Source organism: Astatotilapia calliptera, chromosome 17, assembly GCF_900246225.1.
Source record: "Astatotilapia calliptera chromosome 17, fAstCal1.2, whole genome shotgun sequence".
NCBI lineage: Eukaryota > Metazoa > Chordata > Actinopteri > Cichliformes > Cichlidae > Astatotilapia > Astatotilapia calliptera.
The window spans coordinates 12716399-12731328 of NC_039318.1; the positions used below are offsets into that span (position 1 = coordinate 12716399).

The 14930-nt window shown below is 38.6% G+C and overlaps 2 protein-coding genes across 23 annotated transcripts in view; one reads left to right on the plus strand and one right to left on the minus strand.

Moving 5' to 3' along the window:
* dock7 (dedicator of cytokinesis 7) overlaps window positions 1–14930 on the minus strand; it is a 48041-nt gene that overhangs the window by 21491 nt on the left and 11620 nt on the right. For all 22 annotated transcript variants that reach the window (XM_026147855.1, XM_026147850.1, XM_026147851.1 and 19 more), the window contains exons 12-21: window positions 14500–14642; window positions 14299–14392; window positions 14014–14176; window positions 5191–5308; window positions 4943–5013; window positions 2175–2313; window positions 1775–1876; window positions 1430–1516; window positions 441–672; window positions 189–353 (exon numbers count right to left, since the gene is read on the minus strand). In XM_026147855.1, the coding sequence (XP_026003640.1) occupies window positions 189–353; window positions 441–672; window positions 1430–1516; window positions 1775–1876; window positions 2175–2313; window positions 4943–5013; window positions 5191–5308; window positions 14014–14176; window positions 14299–14392; window positions 14500–14642 (1314 nt within the window). The remainder of the gene's footprint in view (window positions 1–188; window positions 354–440; window positions 673–1429; window positions 1517–1774; window positions 1877–2174; window positions 2314–4942; window positions 5014–5190; window positions 5309–14013; window positions 14177–14298; window positions 14393–14499; window positions 14643–14930) is intronic.
* On the plus strand, window positions 8711–13291 carry angptl3 (angiopoietin-like 3). The gene is made up of 7 exons (XM_026147871.1): window positions 8711–9471; window positions 9688–9798; window positions 9949–10060; window positions 10166–10279; window positions 10529–10624; window positions 11284–11556; window positions 11715–13291. The coding sequence occupies exons 1-7, from the start codon at window positions 8944–8946 to the stop codon at window positions 11897–11899; spliced, it is 1419 nt and encodes a 472-aa protein (XP_026003656.1). The 5' UTR covers window positions 8711–8943; the 3' UTR covers window positions 11900–13291.

The window sequence follows — 14930 nt, forward strand, 5'->3', positions numbered from 1 at the left end:
GTGTTGAGCAGGTAGAAGACAAAATGGATGTGGGAGGAAAAAAATAGTAAAAGATGAAAAGAAATAGATAAAGAAAATTATGGCAGGAAGATTTGATGAGTTAAGGGTTGAAAGGGGTTAACTTAAAAGGAGAAAATAGAAGAAGATTCAGGATAAAGAAAAATGGGAGGACACTGTAGTCACTGTACCTGGCGAGGGTGAGTTGGGGTCGGTGCTGGGCAAGCGGAAGACATAGTGGATGTATGAAGACAGCAGGCTGTTGCGGCCATGCATGTCCTGGTTGGTGTCCAGGTACTTATGAAGCCGGTTCACTATGGAGGCCATCACCTCGAAACATGCTTGCCCAAGATTCACTAAAGACAAAAAGAAGAGCTTTCTGCTAGTTAACATAATTACAAGTGTAGCCTTTCGTTTTTATCTGTTGCAGGCCTTTATCATACCTATCTGTCCAGCAATGACGGGCGGGCGCACTACCAGCAACACCAACTTGTCAAGTAGAAGGTGAAGGAATCGAACTATTGGTTCAAGTTGGGATGAGTTTAGTGCTGCAATGCTGGACTTGAGCTCAGTTTCCAGGTTGTTCTCCATGATTCGCATGTCTCCTATCCTTACTGGGAACATGTGCTCATCCAGAGCATGCACCAACGCAAAGAACTTATCCAGGTACTGGTCCTAATGATGGAGAGTTGGAGGAATGGGGGTAGAGATGAGGTTAATAAGAGAGAGAAAGTTTTTTGGCAAAAACAAATGTCAGTACCATAATGTGGAAGTGGCAAACAGAGAAAATCACGTAAAAAGGAGATAAAGGAAGAAAGAAATGTGACAAAGATTAATGGATAGAAAAAAAATACCAAGAGAAGAAGAGGGCAAGAATTAGAAAACACAATTGCGTACAAGGATGAAAAAGCTAAAGGGGAAGAAAGTCAACAAAAGTAAGCTTGGATCTATTCCTCTGTATTCTTTGCTAAACCAGCAAGTTGGCTCCCCGAGTAAAAACCGCAAGCCGAACATTGCTACAAGTACACAGGAGAATCCAACAAGTCTAATCTGTGCCAAGAACAGTGATTTATGAGCACATTAGTCCCAGCTGGGTTCCTAGAAGCCATGGTCAAGCCCCTCCCAACACCACAGTCAAATCAGAGATGGAGTAGGCCTCAGTAAATTACTGGTAAGGTAAGAGTCACTACCTAATAAACTGGTGCTGGGAAAGAATTACAGTTTAGGTGTGAAAATAATGTTTTTCTATTAACGTTAAGTGAAATATTTTGAGTCACATTACAATAATAAATCTGTCCATCTTTGTTTCAAAATAACAGGTTATGTTGCTATTCTAAGGTTTTACATTCTAGGACATAATTTAACTAATGAATCTGAAAAATGCACAAAACTACTGTAGCTACTGTGAAGCCGTTGTGCTTAGTACTATTACCTGTGTGTGGATGGTTGAAACAGCGACCACTTCTACATTGAATACTCCTCGGTGGTTGTCTACCCACTTCATGCCCGGGAGAGGGACCTGAAGGTACAATAACGGGAGAGTAAATCCGAGTGGCCCTTACATAACAGAGAGAAACAATGAAAGGAAGGGCCAGGTTATCTGATTTGCTTGTGATAATGCAGTATTATATACTAATGATTTCTGAAGTGCATCCTGGGAATCCCATATACAGAACACTAGTTATATTTAATATAGAAACATTAGAAGTTCTCCTTTAGCTCATCTCTCTGCATTATGCTTGTTTCATTCAATATAAGCTTAAAAAATGCATCTTACATCTGGGGAGAGAACAGAGTAGGACTGTGGTGGTTTTTCCAGAGACACGGGCAGACAGAAGTGTCCCGTTCGCAGACGCCCGTTCTGCAACATGGGAATCCACTGCAGACAAAAAAAGAGAGATAAATGATAAACAATACACATACATCTTCTAAATTCACTAGGAGAATGTGAGTGACTGTTTTGAAAAAGATTTATAGGCTGTGTAAACATCTCGCTAAATAAATGAATCTTTTTTTCACCCTTCCATATGTTGTACTTGTGCTATTTTCAGTTAAATTTCTTTCATTTGTGTCTTTTTGCAAATGGGGTTTGAAGTGGGTGTGTCTAAATTCACAGCTATGAAAGAACAGAGCACAAATTTGAAATTATACACACATGCATTATCACATGATTTTACCGTGTATCCCACAGGGGTCTCCAGTGGTGTATTCTGCTTCTGCTGGCAGCTGACATGGTAAAAGGTGAAAAGAATGTGGTGGTGGTCTGACAGAGAGGCGGGCAGTTTGATCTTAATCTCGTCATGAAAGTCCGGAGATCTACATCAATTAGTAAAAAAAACAAAAACAAAAAAAAAAGAATTTCATGAGTATCACAAACTGATCATTTAGAGTCAGATAATTGAGAACTAATCTCTTTTGAGTGGCTTGCACTCAATCGATTAAACTGTGTAAGCATATCATACAGTTCAGGCCGCTATCTCGATGTTGCTTCACTTGGCTGATGGTTCCGGCTACAGCCACTATAACTATAGATCTTCCACTGTCTGAACACACTGTACAAGCACAACTTAGGCATAGAGAACAGTAGAAGAGTTTCTTAGCTGTATCAAATGTGCAAGTGCGCTGTTCTACTAACTGCCTGCTCACTGGTTAAGACCTCTTCAATACTGGTGATCAGTATATGTTACTGAAGGGAGCACACGTCAGTCAGAAAATATGCAAAGGCTTTTCTCAATGCTTTCCCAGAAGGCTTTTAGAGAGTTAATTGCAAAGAATATTGAATACATTAGGCCTGTTGTTTTATAAACTGGCTTAACAGGCTTATGTGCTCCATTTTCACCCCCACAATTACAAATATTTATATCAATTGACCTAAACATATTCCATTTCCACCCTCAATTTTTAACTTGGGAATATTTGTCTCAAGTAAAGCAGGTCAAGTGATCTAAAAACAAAGAAATTATATAAACACATTATTATTCACTTCAGCTGAATTCTTACAAGTCCCTCAGGAGGAAACATTCAGAAACAAACAACCACAGCTATAGTAAGCCCATCAACAGATCTACTAAGATAGCTTCAAGGATGGAAACAACCCAAACTGCTTAAAAGGGTCATAGAAGGCAACTGATTTCTCATGGGAAGAAACAGTTTGGTTCTGGACCAGAACAGGAAAAATCCTGGAGCAAAAACAGCATTAGGAGAAACTTTTATTGGAAATGATTGTAGGTTATTGGCAGGGCAACCTCCATTAAAACCAACAGCAAATTCAAGATGGAGAAAGAAGTTCTTTCTTATGGCATTTCTTATTTTTAGAGATATACATGGTAAAATATTTTTTGCTAGTTCTAAGCGAAATGCAAACTGTATTGACATTTCTTCTTTTGAAGCAAATTCCTAGTCAAAGTGCCACTGTCACTCAGATATAAATAACAACAAAGGCACTGTCAACAATTTACACTAGTTATTAAAATGAACACCACTTGAAACCATCTAAAAATGAACTTAACCCAGTTCTAAAAAAAATAGCACTGAATGTAGGACAAGCACAGACTTTACAGTGATGTTGAAGTAGTGGTGATTTAAATTTCTGGCCTTTGTAAGCTGGCATGCTGGTGCAGTGATCAGCACCGTCACCTCACAGCAAGAAGGCTCTTTACAACTTTGGTAAATAATAAATGCTATTCTATATATTCCTTGGTTTGCAGTGGGGTTTTTTTTTCTCCCAAACGCTTGATTTTTGTCCTCTAAACAATGAGGATGTTTTACCTGATCTGCTTGTGTTTTGTCTTTTAGGATATGTTTTTCTCTCATTTTGATACAGATCAAGGTTAACATCCTTTTTCCTGATTTTTCTGAGTAGAGTTGATTTTTGACAATGCGTTTTAAACAGCACACTATGTAGCTTATTTCAACCAAAACTAGGGATGGGTACCGGTGTCCGGTGCATAAACGGTAGTAACCAGACCGAAAAGCAGCGCACATTTCGGTGCTTTATTTCGGTGCTTTTTTTTTCCTGAGCTGTGATACACTTCTAGCCAATCATTTTACGTTTCCGAGGATAGTAGGCGGGTCCAGGTACGTGCGTTCTTTTAGAGCAGAGCTACAGATTAAAAATGACCAAGGCAAAGCGGTCAAAAGTCTGGCTGTACTTCACAGCAAAATGTGCAAACTCAGCAGCCTGCAACAAGTGCTTTAAGCTGATACTGTGATACTGTCAAAGGAGGTAACACCTCAAATCCGATGAAACACCTGGCGACGCATAGCGTTTTTTTTAAAAGCCGAGAAATGCGCCGTATGATAGCTTGCTGCGAGACCTCACACCGAGCGCATCTACTGTGCGTGGGTTGCCTGTTATCGGACCCGGAGTTAGCAATATCCCCCAAAAACCCCGAAGAGGAGAGTCCTGGCCCCTAGCCCTGCCAGTGTAGCAGAAATGATGACGGATGATGATGCAGCAGCAGCTGTTCTTCTCTGCGTGAGTAGCTTAATGTTGTTCGTGTGTAATTTACGTTGAGTAGGCTAACCACGTTATTACATTAATGCATGTAAGGTGAACTAGCAAACATTGTCGTAGTTACATGAGGCTGTCTTCTTGTTTGATGGCAGATACTCCCTTCACCCTGGCCAAAAAGGCTAAAATGATCAAAGAAAAAGTGGAAAACAGCTAAACATGAGAGGTTTTTGGACAAAGTTAGTGTTTTTTTCCATTGATTAAGCACTGCTTCCAGCCAAGAGTGATGCCATAAATCCTCTATAGCTGCAGAAAAGGCTAACATTGTTATCTTTTTACAAAAAAACAGCTGAACATGAGAGGTTTTTGGACCAATTTTGTGTTCTCCATTCTTTAAGCACCGGTTTGAGCACCGGCACAGTTTCAAAAGTACCGATTTGGCACCGGTATCGGATAAAACCTAAACGATACCCATCCCTAACCAAAACACACCTGTTGTGGTACACCACTGCAGTGTAGGCCTCTTTGTAGAAATCAGCACAACTTGACTTCCCAAATATTACCTGAGGAATAAACAACAGTTTTACAATAAATCAGATAATGAAAAATGTATCTTTTAATTATTACCAACTGCATAATAAAAGTTGCCAAGACACTAAAAGGTCTGACAGATATTACATTCATAGCTTGACTAAGATTCAAAAACAACAATCTTCATGTTTTGGAAAATCATTGTGTACCGGCATTGCATTGCTTGGATCTTCTCCGTTCATAAATTGCACTTTCACAGTGATGTTGCGGGCGGAGCCTTGGCGGTTGGCAAAGTTCAGACTCTGAGGGTTCACATATAGCAGATTTCTGAAAAATATATGTTCAAGAGCACAGACACAAAGGAAAAAGAATGCACATCAGAGATTCAACCACACTGGAATTAAAAGACAGGAATAACACAGTAAAGAAGCATAACACAAACCTTAGAGCAATTTACTTTTATATCAAAATCTTTTTGCAACTGAGACGTTTAACATACAGATTCATATTGTTTACATTTTCCAGGCCTTAAAATACATCTAGGAAGCAGCAGTGTTACTCATCATCACAAGGTAAACTATTATAAAGTGGTAACTTTAATACACCTCAGCAAATTTTATAATACTGCGTAGCACATTTTCAAATACAGATTTGAAAAATAATCCAAAAGGAGGGCCATATCATTTGACTACGTAAAGAGGATTAATGACCTTTAACTCTAATAACCAAGTGTCTCTGAAAGTGCTTGACCTACTTACCTAACACTGTTACATCAGTTTCCACGAACTGATCAATTAAAAGGGGCAAGGCTCCCACAGCAGCTAAACCTATTCTGACTGGTACTTAAGGGAGGCTTGGCCTGTCAGTAACCATGAAAGGTAACCATTGCAAATAGACTTTACTTTTCAGAATGGGTTAGATAAGAGGGGAATGGGAACTGTATAAATCACTACAAAAGGATATTAACTATCTGCAATGATTTCTAATATTTTAAGATGGGTACTGAGAGCGTGGCATTATCGTCCGTAATTTCGTGCAAAGAAGGAAACCAGAATAATGTGTGGAGAATAAACGGCTGAGGGCCCTGGGGAAAATTTTCCGAATTTGAGATGCTATTTTTCCAATTTTATCAACTGCCACTTCACAAGAATTGCTTCCATGTGAAGTAAGTCTCCCTATAAGCCAGACTACTTTGGTTTACACTGGACGTTTTTTCCAATTAATTCATATACATGAGATAAAAGGCACCTGGTCAATCTCTTGTTTTACTTCACAATCCCATTCATTGTTGCCAAAATGTGTGTGGTATACTCGTTACTGAACTGTTGGGAAGGAGGAGGAAGCCCCAGAATAGGAAGTGTAAAGCAACCTGGGATCAGCTGACAAACCGCAATGACGTAGTCGATTCTGTGGGGGATAACCCCACAGAGACCGCAGCTGGAACCACAAGTGACAAGGAATCGTGGGAATCTTTGTCTAATGATTAAAAATCTAATCCATCTTTTCCTCTGTTAACATCCATCTAGCATGTCCTAGTAATTGTCATGGCTGTTCTGAAGCATGCTGCTGAACTGAAATAGACCCCAAGATGACATTACTGTGGCAGAGCTGAAATACCCATAAAAGCACAAATGGAAGCATTCCTGATTGGTCACTTCACCTCATCCGATTCAACTTCAGTTAATAAGTACACATGTGAAAGCAAACTTTACAATGTAGATGGCACTTAGGCACAGTTACTATTTTGAGATGAGGGGCTCCATAAGGGAAAACTGGCACCGTTTATCAGCTCTAAATAAAACATTAGCTTTCTAATAAACAGATTAGATGTTGTTGGAAAAATTTCCCAGTACGAGTAATTATAGAGCATTAAAAACGGAATTATTAATTTAGTAGGATTCTCAAGTGCTTCTTGATCTATGTGACCTGGTAGAGGTAGATTACACTCCACAAGTCCAAAACATTACCTTTGTCACACAATGTTCTGAAGGATTTTTCATATATTCTTCAAGACTGATAATGTAGTACAATAATGCAGTGAAATAATTGTTCTAGACTTGTTAAGGTAAGAATTCAGAGTTACTTTTTTAGACCCATTTTAAATTTATTTTTAAGCTAACAAAAATCTATGTTTTAACATTAAAAAGTGCATTTCTTTAAATGCATTACATGGAGACAATTTCCACTTAGTCACAAATACCCCAACCTGCTAATTAACCAGTACAGAAGAGTGGTGTCCTACCCACCAGCCAACATATAGTGAGATATTCAAGGACATGAAAATATGTTTCTACATCCCTTGACTGAGAATTTTAAATCAGATGTCTCTGACATCAAAACATTAAGCTAGCATGTTTGAGATCTGCCTGAGTCACAGTAATAGGCGTCTTTGGACATTCCAACAAGTTATCAAATAGATGCAGTACGAGAAAGAAGTGAAACAACTTTATGGATGCCTGTCTGGGTATAAGTCCGCTGACTATCAACACAAAAATTCGAGGATGTGCCGTCTGCAGTTAAATGAACTCCAGCATGAGAGGTTACATGTTAACTCTCAAGTATCTTCAAGTTAGTCAAAACAATAATCACTGTACTGGAATGGAGTCTAGAGAGCTAAATATTGTTAGGAACTTTATGCCAATAAAGTAAATTTCTGGCCCATTTACTCAGTCCTTCTTTTCCTTACCAAGTTTGTTTCCTCCCCTTTTCATATAAAAGACCAGGAATCACTCCAACCTGAGCTACTAAATCCTTAAAACCACAAATTACTAGCAAGCTCATTATAACGACTGTGTGGTATTTTAATGCATAGTAACTGTAAATTTAACAGTTTAAGCTAACGCTAATTAAGAAAATAAAGAAACAAAACTAAAAACTTGTTTTTATGGACAATTTCAAGCGTTTAACTATTTGCTTTATTTTTTTAAATGCAGCAATGTGTTACTATGACAAAATTACAACATTTATATTCCAGTTAAATATTACACCAAAACATTTTTACTGATTAGTTCCACCATCCACCACAGTTGAAGGTCAGCATATTTTACTTCCACTGCAAGCCTATAAAACTGTTTTTTGTTTTTGTTTTTTACGAGTGATCCTAGTGCACAGGAATGATTCGTTAAAAGCTGCAAGCTAATCAGAAAACTCAGTATATCCCACACACAAAAACAGGCCATGACATATCTGAAGGGACAAAATGAGTGAGCAATAAAACTGTGATGATGAGTGCATAATATCCAAACTCTCTGAAATCATTCATACCCAGGAGCTCAAACCTGGCACAGATGACAGACTCAATCCCATCTCCAGACAAAAAGAGAAAGAAGAGCAAGAGAGCGAGAGAGAGAGTGTGTGTGTGTCTGGTGTGAGGCTGATTCAGCAGGATGCTAAATCAAACCCAGGAGCATTAATTACACACAGCATTATCAATCAGAGCCCAGTGAGTGCAGGGTTATAAGGTTTGAGATTGATCAGGCTGACGATCCATCAAAACAGCAGTGGTCATTGTTGGCTTTCTGCTGATCAGCTAAAGTGCTGGAGAGCAGGGTAGGGTGTGGTATGGAGAGGGGATTGGGGTTAAATGGTTAGTGTGTGTGTGTATGCGAGTGTGTGAGTGCATGTATGTGTGTGTGTGTGTGTGTGTGTGTGTGGGGGGGGGGGGGGGTAGACACATGTCGTTCGCACACTGCTGTGATTTGTTTGTTCAGAAGAAGGAGGGGTCAAGGGGGATTTGGGAGGAGGTGGGGTACATGGCTAAAAACATAGTAGGGATTAATGATCAGCTAATCCCCCCGCCTTTACTGAGAGGGCAGTATATAACACGAGGCAGCTCGACATTCTCGTATTGCTTTAGCAGCAAACAAGTCTAGCTTAGCAGCAGAGGCAGCAGAGAGAAGAGTGTAGAGGAGAACACGAGTAAAGCTAAAGCAGGGTTCTAGGACTGGAATAGAAAAATCATCATGAAGGTATTTTTCCTGTTGCTGGTGCTAACCAGTTCAACCGTAGCTGCCCCCCTGGAAGCCTCGGGGAGACAAGAACACCCGACCCTGCCTTCCCAGGCTTCCACCATAGCACCGATCCAACCCGAACCCAGGTCTCGCTTTGCCATGCTGGACGATGTTCGCCTACTAGCAAACGGCCTCCTCCAGTTAGGCCAGAGTTTACGAGAGTTCGTCCACAAGACCAAGGCACAGATCAACGACATCTTCCAAAAGCTCAATATTTTTGACCGCTCTTTTTACCAGCTCTCAGTCGTCACATCGGAGATTAAAGAGGAAGAGGAAGAGCTCAAGAAGACCACTAGCTATTTGAAGGCCAACAATGAGGAGATCAAGAATTTGTCACTGGAAATCAACTCGAAGATCAACAACATTCTGCAGGAGCGCACACAACTGCAGAGCAAGGTGGGGAACCTTGAAGAAAGACTGAAGGGCTTGTCGCAGAGCATGGTCCCTGCCGATCAGCTTAGTGAAATCACATCTCTCAAGGTAAGATGCTTCAGCAGCTAAAACTTTACAACACAAGTCAGTCAAGATATGCTCGCTGAATAAGGAGCAGATAAGCTGTGTTTGTGCAGCGTTTGTCCACTAAACAGATTTAACTGCATTTTACAAACTGAGTTAACTGAGGATAATTTTTGTTTTACATTTTTCCTGAAAAACTTTCACATCAACACATGAGACTCAAAGTATTATATTTTTTAGGAAGTGATTGAAGCTCAAGATAAAACAATTGGCAATCTTCTGAAAGCTGTGAAGGAGCAACATGATCAGCTGGACTACCAGAAAATAAAGATTAAAAACCTGGAGGAAAAGGTACTTGTAGTAGAAATCATTATATTTTGCCTTTCAAGGGAAAATATCTGAAATCACTGAGAATCTAATTTGTTACATTACCAATGCACATTCTGTTTAAACTATATATAAAACTATTTAAAATGAGTGACTCACTTGCATCTCCTGCAGCTCAGCTATGAGAGTTTTCAAGATACAGCTGATAAACTAATGGACTCTGACTACGAAACTCTTGATATGTTTGAATATCTGAAAGGAAACTCAACTGGCCTGGAAACAAGTGGTAATTACTTAATATACTCAAATATCTTTCTAAATGCCAAACTTACTTAAATAAAAGTAGAGTTAAGGAATTAATTTGGCTTTTCTACACTGTTATTTTTTTCAGATTTTCCCATGGACTGCACTGACGTGTTTAACAAAGGAGAAACAAATAGTGGTGTCTACGTTATCAAACCAAACCAATCAGAGCCGTTCAACGTTTTCTGTGAAATGAGTTCAGGTGGGTAAGCAATCTTGAGTTCTCATCAAAGACGTCCAAATACCATTTCTGCATTCACAAGCACTGACATTTTTTAGATAACACACTGGCATTTATGATTTCTACAATGACTGAGGAAAGAGCAAAAAAAAAAAAAAAAAAAAGAAAAGAAAAGGAAAAAAAAAAAAGAAAAAAAAAGTTGATAACCTACTCACATTATTTATGACAAAACTTTTACATTCCCTGAAATATTTCTTTATTCTTTTACAGAAGGGGGTTCAACAGTCATCCAGCGCAGGGTTGATGGTTCGGTGGATTTTGATCAGACATGGGAAAAGTACGAAAAAGGTTTTGGAGATCTAGAAAGTGAGTACACTTTATGGTTTAAATTTTTAAATAAAATATTCTATTTTTAGAATTAACAGAAAAAATGACAGTCTTTACTTGTAATAAACATTCATTTTTCACAAATGTCATGGCATATTCAGGAAAAAAATATATACTGAAAGTAGCAGAAAACAATAGGGGATGACACAATATAAAGAAAAAGGCATAATCAACTGATCAGAACAGTTCCTAAATATTTTCTATTAAAGTAGAAAATCTATTGTGTCAGCAGTGTCTTGGTTGCAGGAGCATTTGTAAGTGCTCCCTATAGCCTTGGTCACAGGAAACAATAATTGTCAGATATCAGCCCTGAATGACTTCCTGTATTATCCGAGCACACAGCCAGTTTGGCAGCCTTCCCTACAGCACTTGGTATGCTCATACAAGCACTCATAACCCATTTACAACAAAAAGGCTCTTCATCTGCAAAAGATGAGTTTCAACCTTCTTTCACAGCTACCTGCCTAATGATTACAACCCACATGCTACTAACAGCATGCTTTTAATACCTGGTTGACCCAAAGTCTGCTGGAAGTTAATTACAATTTTCAAACCATTATAAGATGAACTGAGACTTCAGAGTTTCTGAGATTTGTTTTTCCTACAAATAAACAAAATAAATTTGATTTGTCACACAGAGGACTTCTGGCTGGGCCTAAAAAAGATTCACAGCATTACACAGGAAGGTGTTTACATCCTTCGTGTTGATTTGGAGGACTGGAAGGAGGAAAAACACTGGGCTGAATACCGCTTCTCACTGGAAGGTCCCTCCAAGGACTATAGTCTACGTGTCAGCCATTTCTCAGGTGACCTGCCTGATACCATGGCCAACTGCACCGGCATGAGATTTGCCACAAAAGACAGAAACACAGACAGCAACCAAAACTCCAACTGTGCACGCAGCTCCACAGGTACAATCCCAAGTCACAGTATCTTGGAATGTTTCTCCACCATAGTAATAAAATAAATAATTATCTCTGATGAAGACATTTTTTTTCTAAACAAGACAAAATCACATAGCTAAGACTGATATATGCTGATATAATTTCCTATCTTGACTCCCTGGCAGGTGGCTGGTGGCTCAATGCTTGCGGTGAAACCAACCTTAATGCAAGGCATGTGTGGCTGAGACCAAAGGGGCGCTTGATGAGGAGGAAGGGCATTCACTGGAGGCCAACCACAGGCTCTTCCTACTCACTCAAGATGACCAAAATCTCCATTCGACAAGCTTCAACTGCTGATATCTCCAACTGAGCCCCCTGTCCACACACTATATAATACTATTGGCTTTTTTCCCAATACACGGACATCCAAAAAGTTCAACAGGAGGGGGAAGTGACATAACACAGGCCTTCCATATGTCCAGTCTTAATTCACCCACATCATTGAGCAGATTCCTCCCTAACATTATTCGGCCATTGGTTAGTGCTCACCACCAGATAGCAGAACAAAAAAATGTCAGACGTCAGCAAATGCCGACCTGTTGCACCGTGGCACACAGGTTGTTAACCTACTGTGCCTGATCAGACAAGGACAGTAAGTAGAACTGTCATTATGCAACATTTGTCATCGCTTGCAAAACAGACATATTGATCCACATCAGCAACCTAATTCAGAATTGATTGCAAAGCAATACATTGCAGTGATATAACAGCAAATGAGGTTTCTGAGAATAGACTACAATTTTGAAACCCACACTGCTTAACAACCATTAAGGTGAACTTGGATACATTTATGACAACAACAAAACAAGGTATTTTAAAGTATGTTTGGAAGAACTACATGTTCAAAGTGGCTAAAGGGACAAATACCAACAGATTACTACATAAAGCATGCAAGTTATGCAAGTCAAGGTAAAAAGATCATCTCCTGCTTCTGAAAAAAGTCCACTACAAACTAGAAAGCTTTAGACAGCGCACTGATTTTTCTTTTTCTTATTCTTTTATATTTTTTTTATTCTGTATTTAAACTATGATATGATATGATTTATGCAGGTACCGCTAGAAAATGATAATTTCTGTGTGTTTCCTACATTATTGAGTCATATTGACTTTTGCTCATTATTACAAAATAACCAACTGTACTGTAAAGGTTTTCATACTAACACATCACTGTGAGAAGCAGCTTAGTGTGCTAAAATCATATTTATGAGGCCAAAAATAAATCTACCTGTATAAAAACAAAACAAAACTATGGTACTATTTCTTTGTTTGATTTTGTCTTGAACCAAATGGAGTTAAATAAGTAAAGAGGACATGTTGAAAGGTTGACACACTAATGAAAATGAGATCTAAGGAATAAAACCACTCCACTTAACTCAGTTCGGCTAACTATCAGTCACAGGCCAATTGCATCTGCAGACAGTCAGGCCCTGTCAGCACCTGTCTGGTAACGTCTGGATGTAATCACCTAATATTGGTCTATCAAAATATACTGCTCAAAGAAAAAAAAAAGAACAAACTGAAAATCTTTACTGATATAGACTCATGTAACAATAGTAAATTCATACTTCATGTAATCCCTTGAAGTTTTCAGCAGTACAACATTGTATGCTAACATAAAATGTTCTGGATGGAACACAACAGAAAAAATGGCAGGTGTAATTTTTTAAATACTCCTTACATAGTTTATACTGCACAGTAATATAAATCCTGTCAACGCTGTTTCATATTTTCTAATTATTATTAATTATTATTATTAATAATTATTATTAATTTATTTTAACCCTTAAATAACCCTTTTTTGTTTTTAATTCACTTTAGCTTCAATTAGTTTCCAGATTGCAATTTCTTGTTTCACTTCAGTTTTTATTGTTTGAAAATGTTAAGGTTTTTTTTTCCATATATTTTTATTGAAATTTTTTATAGTACAATACAAACAAATGTTGAACACCCTCACATTCACACACCCATCCATACATCAAACCTGCCTACATCACATTCAAATGTAGAAATGAGCATAGTTCTCACAGTAATACAAAAATACAATGGGTTAGGATAGACTAAATGTTAAGTTTTACTTCATTTTTGATTAATTTCAGCGTTAGTTTTGGTCTTTAAAATTATTACTGAATAAAGGGCAAATGTCAGAGGCTAAGATTGAGGACAATCAGAAAAGATATTAAAATAAAAACACACTTTTTGACTGCGAGTTGACTCACAGCCTTGTAGACACTGCAGGTCTCAATAAACACATCCATCAATAAAATACATTTTTTAACCAGTGAGCTAAAGAGTGAAGTAGTATTTAGATGTTGAGTTAAGTACAAACTGGTTTGAAATTCATTTTTTGTGTAATCTCGATGTCAAACAGACAAATAAACAACCATTAAGACATTATTCATTCACTACAGATGTTTTTTTCTGTACCTGTATATGGTGTTCGGCACATAGACGTCCCTGGCAGGAAACTCAAGGATCTCCCTGGTGGGACGCACCCTGCTGTCTGGGTAAGGCTTAACCTGCAGGAGGTCAGGGGTCAAGCAGTAGTGGGGGTTCTCCGGAGCTGGAGAAATGTCCAGCTTCAACTGGGCTGTGGTGAGTGTGTGAGTAGTCAGAGGAAGGGGAAAGGAGTGTTAAAGAAAGAGCAAAGAATCATTTTCAGATTTCAAATCAGGACAATCAAAGGAAAGCATAAATTCCACTTTTAAGTACCTGTGATAGGTCTGAGTCTCCTCAGCACTGAAGACGGTCTTCTCATATCAGCTAAGAACTTATACAAATCTTCATCACTAAGTCTGTCTCCCTCCTAAAATAACATGTAGAATAAAAAACCATGAGAAAATGACAAAGGGAAGGAAAAGTAATCTAATACTAATAATCTACTATCGTGTGAGCAAGCACATTCACATGGACCTGTTTAAAGAAGTTGGTGATGGTAAGTGTTGCAGGTCTAAAACCTGTCAGGCTACATGATTCATCTCCACTTGTGGTTCTCTCCAGAGAACGCCTTCCCATAATGCTCGAGTTCCTCCGTTCAGACCATGAGCCTTTCCTCTCTAAAAAGATACAACAAAAACAAACTCAACATTTTAAAGCCCACATTTATTTTCCACTCTGAACATGCAGACATTGTTCTAATCTGCCATAGCAACAGAAGGCTGTCGCCACCAGTCAGCATCAAAGATAACCTCTAAGGTCAAAGGGTAGTCAAACACCAAGGGTCACAGTAAAAATAACACAGCAGGGATCAATATGATGTTGCCCTGTTTGTTTCTAAAGCACGCCAATTTACTGAAATGTCCATGCACCTAATGCATGACTGCCATGTCTGTTAAGGTCTCTTC

What these genes read in the sequence shown, in the direction of transcription:
- angptl3 (XM_026147871.1), top strand. Translation starts at nt 8,944, where the DNA reads ATGAAGGTATTTTTCCTGTTGCTGGTGCTAACCAGTTCAACCGTAGCT. An exon ending in TTTCTGTGAAATGAGTTCAG is followed by an intron (nt 10,280 to 10,528) that starts GTGGGTAAGCAA and finishes ATTCTTTTACAG; the next exon opens with AAGGGGGTTCAACAGTCATC. An exon ending in CTGTGCACGCAGCTCCACAG is followed by an intron (nt 11,557 to 11,714) that starts GTACAATCCCAA and finishes ACTCCCTGGCAG; the next exon opens with GTGGCTGGTGGCTCAATGCT.